Genomic DNA, 9797 nt, shown 5'->3' with positions numbered 1-9797 from the left:
GAGGAGGGGACTGGACTGCAAGACCTCTAAGGTCCCTTCTAGCTCATTCATTCTGTTCTGTTCTAAGATCAAATTGTTGAAAGTGACTCTGGATCTATGGAGTGGTTTGTGCGTTAGTAGAAATCTTGACGTAACTCAATGTTATAGGGATGAATCAGAGCTACATTCATCCGATGTTACTACTTGAAGTGGTTGGAGAAGCTGAACCTGTTAAATGTCTGTCTGGACCCCGTGCTTCCAAACTCAGGTCAGATGAAACAAATTCAGGGTATCTTACAGCACACTTGTAAAACCATAATATGGCAAGTCCGAACACCCAAAACGAAATAGTCCAGAATTTGAGATGCTTAAAAAGGCAATTCTCTTGTTCTTTTAAACCACCAGAGGAAATTGTGAGCATCTCATCTTAGTGAAGTCAAAATCATTTCTCTTTATTTCATTCAATTTGTACGCCACCCAAAGATTCGGCTGGGATTGCAAGAAAACATAAAATTATAGAACAATAAAAACAAGGCAACAATAAAGCAAAAGATGGCAACAAAAACACACCCACAGCTGAACAAATAGCCAGATCTTAGGGCTTTTAGAAACACTAATGGGGTGAGAGTTACGACACCACCTTTCCTTATTCTGCAACTGGACTGGTCCCGGAGAGGATGAAATACTCAAAATTTGAATAAATGAGCAGGATTCTGTTCTAAGGTTTTCTTCAAGAAATCAAATCTTTCTGTATGGGCTACTATCAAGTTTACAAGCGTTTGGACGAATGCATGTTACAGTTGCATTGTCTTTATTGTTTTATTATTTTGATTTCCTGAGAATCTTGCCGAGTTGGGCAGTGTATAAATTGAATTCAAGAGTCAGAGGAAGAGCTTTGCATAGTTCAGGCCAAGAACAGACATAAGGATGGAACCAGTGGTGGGATTCAAATTTTTTTTACTACCGGTTCTGTGGGCATGGCTTTATAGGCATGGCAGAGGAAGGATACTGCAAAATCCCCATTCCCTCCCCACCCCACCCCACTAAACTGCTTTCCAGCTCTGTTCTTATGATCAGGGCAACAAAAGAAGATCAGCTGGGAGGAAGCAGCCTATTTGCCAGTTCTACAAACTACTCAAAATTTCACCTACCAGTTCTCTAGAACCAGTCAGAACTGGCTGAATATCACCTCTGGATGGAACCAAGTAAAACTAATATTTCTAGGAGTTCTCATCTGAGTGGATACTTTGATGAGAAACAAGGGAATTGCTCTTTCTAAAGCTGTTCCTATGGTCCAAGCAATCATATGGTTTTTCTCCTGCGTGGATCAGTTTATGAGAACGAAGAGATCTCTTTTCACGGAAGTGCTTTCCACACTCTGTACATTTATGTGGTTTCTCCCCAGTGTGGATCAGTTTGTGGGAATGAAGATATCGCTTGTCACGGAAGCTCTTTCCACACTCTGTGCATTTATAGGGTTTCTCCCCAGTGTGAATCCTCTCATGGAGAGTCAGGGAACTGTTTTGGCTGAAGCTCTTTCCACATGCCGCACATTTATATGGTTTCTCCCCCGTATGGGTCCTCTTGTGAGAAGTCAGATGACTGATGTCGCTGAAGGTCTTCCCGCAGTCTGCGCATTTATATGGTTTCTCCCCCGTGTGGAGACTTCTGTGCGATGTAAGCTGACCATTCCACATAAAGCTCTCCCCGCATTCCATACATTTATACGGTTTCTCACCCGAGTGGCTCCTTTTGTGGGAAATCAGGTTACCACTTTGCCTAAAGCTCTTCCCACACTCCGCACATTTATAGGGTTTCTCCCCTCGGTGAATCCTTTTGTGAGAAGTCAGTGATCCATTTTCCCGGAAGTTCTTACCACACTCCAAGCATTTGTACGGTTTCTCTCCTGTGTGGATGCTTCGGTGGGAAGCAAGGGAACCGCTCTTTCGGAATATTTTCCCACACTCCATGCACTTGTACGGCTTCTCCCCAGTGTGGATCCTTTTGTGAGACACGAAGGCGCTGCTACCCCGGAAGCTCTTTCCACATTCCAGGCATTCGTAGGGTTTCTCATCGGAGTGGCACATTTTATGGGAAGTGAGGCTGCTGCTTGTGCTGAAGCCCTTCCCGTACTCCATGTATTCGTAGGGTTTCTCCCCTGTGTGGATCCTTTTATGGTAAGTCAGCTGACTGTGCCACTGGAAGCTCTTTCCACATTCCAGACATCGATATGGCTTCTCCCCCGAATGGCTCCTGGTATGGGAAGTCAGGGAACTGTTCCTGCTGAAGGTCTTTCCACACTCGACACATTTAAAGGGCTTCTCTCCCGTGTGGATCCTCCTATGGTAAGTAAGGGAAATGTTCTTGCTGAAGCTCTTCCCGCACTCTGTACATTGGAAGGGTTTCTCCCCTGTGTGGATTCTTCGGTGACAAGTAAGATAACTGCTTTTTCTGAAGTTCTTTCCACACTCTGTGCATTTATAGGGTTTCACTTCTGCGTGGGTTATTTGGTGGGAACTGAGGGAACTGTTGCTGCCGAAGCTTTCTCCACCTTCCCTGCACCTATATAATAGCTTTTCTTCCACATTAATGCTTCCGCGGGTAGAGAAGGTCTGATTTGAATATTTTTTCATCTCCTTGCGGGGATATTTTTCTCCCATCGCGTGGCTCCTGTAAGGTTTGCTTACATCAAATCTGTCTTTGTAGGTTTTCAAGCTGTTCCCTGCACATTTTCTCTTCTTTTTTTCTCGATGTGTTTGCTCATCGAGAAAGTTTTGAGTGGGAGTACACTGGAAAATGGATTTTTTCTTTATTCCCTTGGTGAGTTGCTTCCTCTCCAAACATTTTGATCCCGTTTCATTGGCCAACTTCTTTTTATCTTCTTCTTCTGGATGATATGCATGGGATTGTTGGTTGTACTTTCTCCTCTCTCCTCTATGAGCTCTTTCTGAAGAGAAAATAGAATGAAAATATACTAAGAAAAGGTTAGAAAGATTAAACCGCAAACTATGGCTTAGCATTTTTCAAGGTTATTTCATGGACCAACATGAGGTAACCACTAAGGAAAACCAAATGCGCACAAGTTCTCGGGTATAAAATTGCACAGCAGGGACATGAGTAATTTCTATTTTTGAGTATGGTAGCAGAAAACATTTTTTAAAATTGCAATCTCATATAAACCAACACAGCTATGTCTGTTTGGCCAGTTCTAATCTCAATAAATGGGGACTGGAGGCAAAAACATACGAAGAATGGTTGTAGGAACTGGGTATGTCTAGTTTAATAGAAAGAAGGACCAGGGGTGACATGATAACAGTGTTCCAATATCTCAGGGGTTGCAAAAATTTTGTGCACTGCCAATAAAAAGGTCTGTGCATGTGCAAAACCTTAAAAATGAAAAATAATTTTTGCAATGAAAACGAAAAAGAAGATGGCGCCGTTGTAGGAAAACCGGCTCAGGGGCGTGGCAGGCCTGGGTCGCTGCCGGTTCCAGCAACCCAGGCCGCCAAGTTACTACCTGTTCGGCCAAACTGGTCCAAACTGGTAGGAACCCACCTCTGCATAATAATATATATGAATCTCAGCAAGTACAAATACAAAGTGCAGGTACTCCTCAACTTAAGACCATTTAGCAACTGTTCAAAGTTATGACAGACCCACCCCCCCCCCCAAAAAAGATATTTATAGCCTAGTTTCAAAGTTCCAATAGCCAGGCCTTCCCCTCAAGGCCATCTGAACGCATTTTGGGTGCTTGGTAACTTGTCCAGATTTACGGCCATTTGTGGTGTCCCACAGTCACATGACTGCAATTTACATTTTTGCTGAAAAACAAATTTCAGTGTTTTGGCCAAAAAAAATGCTCCATTGTAAACAATGGCTTCACTAAATGACTGCTGCTTAATGACTGCGGATTTATATCAATTTTAAACTGAATCTGTCAGAAGCCATTTGCCTAGTTCATGGCTGCCACCCAGTACAGAAGGGGGTGGAGAAAGGTAGAATGCCTTACTAGACACAACATAGAACTTTCTCCTGGGAACCAAGGGCAAATTGCTGGGAAGCAGAGGCAGATTTTTTCCCCTTGTTTTCCTCCGCGAAAGCTAGGTGTATCTTATACTCTGAAAAATGTGGTAAATATATTCTCCTCTTTGAATAAAATAATCGATTTAACCATTTCTGCGTTATCTTCCTTACTGTGGAAATAATAATAATATTATAATATAATAATAATAATAATAATGTATTTCTATTCACACCTAATAATCTTTATAAACCAGTTATATTAACAACGTCTGCTGTATTCTTTCAGATTGTTTGACCTGACAAGAAAAGAGACTCTCTTGGCCAGCCGGTCTCTATTCATGCTACAATCTCTTGGTTGTAGAGATGAAAAATTGAGTAGTGGGTTATTTTAAGCCCCAATTCTGGGCTTCCATAGAGAAAACCAGTACAGTTTCACCCATAATCTCAAAGCTCCCCATTAGTTGTGTGGAGAGGAATCATACAATGCACCCTTCTCCAGTGCGGCGGCAGCCAAAAAAGCCGACGCAATCCTAAGTTGCATTAACAGAGGGATTCAATCAAGATCAAGTGAGGTACTAATACCACTCCAGTTGTGTTCCAGAACATCAGCAAGCCCATAAGAGGCAGGTTGGCTCAATAGATGGTATCCAGAAATAATGAGTTGTGGGGATAAGGATATGGAGCAAAAAGTCCTTACCTAGAGAGGTGATGTTCTTTGAATTCTCCAGCATGACCTCCCCATGGAGGGCTTTCTGGTCAGCATCCAGGTAGGACCATTCCTCCTCAGAGAAATACACAGCCACCTCCTCAAAGGTTACGAGACCCTGAACATAGAAATGAAATGTCCCCATTAAAGGGCAGGCCAAGGAAAGAGGTTCAACGCTAAGAGTGGGAGGTCTTCAAAGGGCCAATCTCTCTCCTACCTGACTTGAAGATTCACCTGCTCTTTCAAAGATGGTGGAAAAAGGAGCAGATCCTACATACACCGTGGATGTCATTCCACTGTCTGTAAAGGAGACAAAAGCAGTGAAGACTTCAGAAAATATGGGGAGATTGTCAGGGTTCCAAGTAGCATCCCCACAGCAAACAAAACTCCGAGGCAGGCGATTTCCTCGAAGAATAGATTTATTGGATATGTCATATTGGCACAGGCTGGTGAAAACCGACTCCGATTATTCCCGCAGTTTTCACCCAATTAAAAGTAAAAATGTGTCACTTTCTCAAAACAATCATTCACATGGTCCAATCAGGATGCTGTCCAGTTGCTAGGTGACTCCAGTCCCTTCTTTCCGAGCTCCTGCAGGAATGCCCTTGATTCCCAAGAGAAAGTGTTGTGTTTTGACTAAAAACCCCTAACTATCTCTATTCCTGCCTCCCTATCCCTCTTCTCCAGTTTGTCAGCACTGAAGTCTCAAAATGGCTACAGTCAGACCAACTTCAGGTATATTGCACCAAAGAGTCCACGAAGAATGAAAGACGGAGTTTTGAAGGACTTTCCTCACCTGCTAAAGGGTCATCACAATGCTGATCTTCCCTGGGGAGGCCTCTGAGAAGCAGCCCTTTTCCTTCCTCTGGATTTTCCATGATGGTCTCCAGGAAGCTTCCCTGGACCTGTTGTATCCCATGACACAAATAATGAACCAGCGCACAAAATGAACCGGATTCTTCCATGCTCTGTCCTTAACTTTGTAACTTGATCTCTCGATATTCATCAATGAAGATGAAGGAAATAATGATCCCAAATATTTCTGGAATGAGATACGTTGCCTAAACAGTTAAACACCTCACATTACTTATGCTCAGAATCATGAGGTATAGTCCAGTGGTGGGATTCAGCCAGTTCGCACCTATTCAGGAGAACTGGTTGGTAACTTTCTAAGCAGTTCGGAGAACCGGTTGTTGGAAGAAATCTCATTTTGTTTTTTTCCACTTTACAGGGCTAATCCTGTAAGGAAGGCAGGAAGGAAGCATTCTGGTATTGTTTCTAGCCTCATCTTTATTGCCCTGCTTACAGAAACTGCCTCTCTGGTTAACCCTTATTACATTGTAACAGCTAAGGTGAAGCGCCCATCAACGTGAGTGATGTTGAGTTGGCCACGCCCACCCAATCACATGACCACCAAGCCCCACCTGCCCTGCTGGTCATTAGGGCTGAGAACCAGTTGTTAAATTATTTGAATCCCATCACTGGTATAGTCATACACTTAGGAGAAGCAACCTAGAAATAAGGAGAAATTTTCTGACAGAACAATTAACCAGCGGAACAACTTGCCTCCAGAAGTTGTAAATTATCCAACACTGGAAGTTTTTAAGAAGAATTGGACAACCAATTGTCTAAAATGGTATAGGGTTTTCTGCCTGAGAGAGGGTTGGACTAGAAGACCTCCAAGGTCCCTTCCAATTCTGTTATTCTATTTTATTCTATTCTATTCTCTATTCTATTCTCTATTTTATTCTATTCTCTATTCTATTCTATTCTCTATTCTACTCTATTCTCTATGCTGATCTACTCTATTCTATTATCTATTTATTCTCTATTCTACTCTGTTCTATTTATTCTACTATTCTATTGTATTCTACTCTATGCTGTGCTATGCTACGCTACTCTACTCTATTCTACTTCATGAACTGAACATCTCTGAAAGCTGAAAAGATGAAGTTCTCTCACCTGTGGTTCTTCCTGCTTCTCCTCCTCTGCCTGGCTTAAGAGGAAGCCTTCTGCCAGGGCCACCGCCTGGGGACTCGTCTCTGCTCCACACTCCCGGACCCAGCCCTCCATCTGCAGGGGCAGAAGGGCCAGGAGCTGCTCCAGGATCACTAGGTCCAAAACCTGAGCCTTTGTGCGTCTTTCGGGCTGCAGCCACTGACGGCAAAGGTGGTGGAGGTGGCTGCAAATCTCTCGTGGACCTTTGGACTCTTGGTACTGGATGCTCCTGAAGTGCCAGCACTGGACCTCTGAGCTGATGCTTTCCTTCTCCAGGATCTTCTGTCCAGTTCTTGCCCAGGTCTCCCCACCCTTTCCAGCTTCTTGATCTTCTGGGTGTTGTCCCTCCATTTTTCCCCCTCTTTCCCAGATCCAAATGTAGCCAACAGATCTCTTGGTTCTCCAAAGGCCTTTTCCTTCATGCCACCTGGATTTATGAAGAGAAGGAAGACAAGGTGCTTCAGATGCTACACCTGAGTGGAACCCAAAAGTCATTTCTAGACATTTCCACACTGGTTGGGGCTTTGACTCTGTAAAAACCCAGGGAGGTAATATCAGAAATATTACGAGGAAAGAAAAGATAATTTGGAGCCAGTCAGGAAGGATGACAGGTAGTCCTTGAAGCAATGGATGGAAATTAATCAAGGAGAGAAGTAAGGAGAAATTTCCTGACAGTGAGAACAATTAATCAATGGAACAACTTGCCTCCAGATGTTGTGAATGCTCCAACATAGGGTTTCCTGCCTGACCAGGAGGTTGGACTAGAAGACCTACAATAACTAAACTAAACTAAACTAAACAACTAAACTAAACAACTAAACTAAACAACTAAACTAAACAACTAAACTAAACAGCTAAACAGCTAAACAGCTAAACAACTAAACTAAACTGTCAGGATTCCAAATAACATCCAAAAGTAAATCAGAGTCCAAGGCAAAGTATTGCTCAAAGTTCCAATTTATTAAGAGAGCCATGTTGGCACATCTGGGAAAACCCAAATCTGAAAGCTTCCCGGTTTTCCTCACCCAATTGAAAGTTCAAGATCTTGCCCCCACACCCACAAGTCCACCCCATGGTCCAATCTCCCACTGCCATACCGGCAATTTCACCCATCCAGTTCCGCTCAGGTGCAGAAGAAACTGACCCATTGCTTCTTGTCCTGCCCTCAGGTGCCTTGGAGACTAGTTTGACTCCCTCTTCTTTGTGGCAACTCCTGAGATATTGGAAGACTGCGATCATGTCTCCTCTAGTGCTTCTGTTCATTAAACTAGACATACCCAGTTCCTGCAATTGTTCTTCATAGGTTTTAGCCTCCAGTCCCCTGATCGTCTTTGTTGCTTGACAACTTGAAAAAGTTGATGTTTGGGAAGCTTCCCACGACACCAACTGTGTGTGTGTTTACTGCAGTCCAAAGACCATTCTGAGTTTTTCCTGGTTGGGTGTTGCCATGCGAATCCCTTCCTCCTCATGGACTTTTCTCGGGAAATGGGGAAGGGATAGTGTGAACGGGTTCACCTCTTTCTGCATCCCCATCTCCGGAGATCTGAATATCCTTCCTGGTGGGATTCTTTTCTCTTCCCCCTTCTCATGTTCCCCTGCCTGGCTCCTGCCTGAAAAGGGGTGGTAGGGGAACCTGGAACCTAGGCTCTTCCCCTCCCGAGGTTCAGCAGAAGAATGAAGGGTTGGCACCTCTCCATCTCCTTCCCAGGCAGAGTTCCAACCACACTCACCCAGAGTCGTTTCTGCTGGTCCACCCCTGCTTGCCTCCGGCCTCTGTGGATGAGGTGAGAGAGAGCGCAGAGTCCTAGAGAGGCCAGACTCTCCCTGATATCACTCACTTCCTGTCTTGCTCTGACACATCTCAGGATGCAAAAGAAAGATCCTCTCACCTGGCGCAAAGGATCTGCACAGGCTCAGTTTCTTCTCTGAAGCTGGAGACAGCCAATCCCTGCCAGTGCTTGCAGAAGGAGCCCCCTGGTGGGCTCTCCTGGCAACGCAGAGGACCTCTTGCCATAGGGGAGTGCGCTTGGGGGGCTGGAGCAGGATGACGGAGTTGGGTAGAAAGAAAGTGAGAATAGAAAGCAACTTTCAAAAATCCCCAAAGTGCTTTTTTTTCAAGAAGCAACTGGACTTTCTGGTTTTTCGTTTAGCTTTTCATCCCCAGAAGCTCTTCAGCTCAGAGCTCTGAGCTCCTCGCTTCTTCATCTCTTCTCATCTCCCTTCCCTTCCCTCCCCTTCATCTCCTCTCCCTTGCCTCTCCTCTTCTTCATCTCTTCTATTCTCCCCTCCCTTCCCTCCCCTCCCCTCTTCCTCATCTCTTCTATTCCCTCTTCCCTTCCTTCCCCTCTTCTTCATCTCTTCTCCTCTCTCCTCCCCTCCCTTCCTCTCCTTCCTCTTCATCTTATCTCCTCTCCCTTCCCCTCCCTTCCTCTCCTCTTCCTCTCTTCTCCCCTTCCCTCCCACCCCTTCATCTCTTCTCATCTCTCCTCCTCTTCATAGCTTCTCCTCAATCTTCCCCTCCACTTCATCTTCAATTCCTTTCTCCTTCCTTCCCTCCTCTCTTCTCCCCTCCCTTTTTTCCTCCCCTCTTCCTCTCTTCTCCTCTCCTCTTCCCTCCCTCCCCTTATCTCTTCTCATCTCCCCTCCTCTTCATATCTCCTCCTCAACCTTCCCCTCCCCTTCATCTCCAATCCCTCTCTCCTTCCTTCCCTCTTCTCTTCTCCTCTCTCTTCCCTTTTTCCTCCCCTCTTCCTTTCTTCTCCTTTCCTCTCCCTTCCCTCCTCTTCATCTCTTCTCTTCAACCTTCCCCTTCCCTCCGTCTCCTCCCCTCTCCCCTCCCTCCCCTTCATCTCTTCTCATCTCCCCTCCCTCCCTTCCCTTCCCTTCCCTCCTCTTCATCTCTTCTCCTCAACCTTCCCCTCCCCTCCCCTCCGTCTCCTCTCCCCTCCCCTGCCTTCCCTTCCCTCCCGTTCTCTCCTCCCGTTCTCCTCTTTGCGTGCCTGAATGCTCCCCCTCCCTCTTTAAACAGTCCAATGCAATTATTTTGAGTTGGCATCTTTGTATGACGGCAGCGAATCCCTCTTTATCCTCC

At 45.1% G+C, this 9797-nt stretch overlaps 1 protein-coding gene across 1 annotated transcript; it reads right to left on the bottom strand.

Annotated features, from left to right (window-relative positions):
• Positions 1 to 406: 406 nt before the first annotated feature.
• On the bottom strand, positions 407 to 8571 carry LOC148047323 (uncharacterized). Its single transcript, XM_087711591.1, has 6 exons — positions 8437 to 8571; positions 6671 to 7133; positions 5505 to 5613; positions 4926 to 5008; positions 4700 to 4826; positions 407 to 2926 (listed from the first exon to the last, which is right to left on the bottom strand). Exons 2-6 carry the CDS (start codon positions 7055 to 7057, stop codon positions 1200 to 1202), a joined length of 2433 nt encoding a protein of 810 aa, XP_087567717.1. The 5' UTR covers positions 7058 to 7133; positions 8437 to 8571; the 3' UTR covers positions 407 to 1199.
• Positions 8572 to 9797: the final 1226 nt, after the last annotated feature.

The sequence above is a fragment of the Thamnophis sirtalis genome, unplaced genomic scaffold (assembly GCF_051295495.1).
Source record: "Thamnophis sirtalis isolate CommonGarterSnake01/CBP01778 unplaced genomic scaffold, rThaSir2_p1.2 scaffold_3, whole genome shotgun sequence".
NCBI classification, from domain to species: Eukaryota; Metazoa; Chordata; class Lepidosauria; order Squamata; family Natricidae; genus Thamnophis; species Thamnophis sirtalis.
Note: the sequence above shows the minus strand (reverse complement) of the source record. Positions and strands in the feature narration are given on the sequence as shown.

What these genes read in the sequence shown, in the direction of transcription:
- LOC148047323 (XM_087711591.1), bottom strand. Translation starts at nt 7,057, where the DNA reads ATGGAGGGACAACACCCAGAAGATCAAGAAGCTGGAAAGGGTGGGGAG. An exon ending in AGAAGCAGGAAGAACCACAG is followed by an intron (nt 5,614 to 6,670) that starts GTGAGAGAACTT and finishes GGGATACAACAG; the next exon opens with GTCCAGGGAAGCTTCCTGGA. An exon ending in CAGGTGAATCTTCAAGTCAG is followed by an intron (nt 4,827 to 4,925) that starts GTAGGAGAGAGA and finishes TTCTATGTTCAG; the next exon opens with GGTCTCGTAACCTTTGAGGA.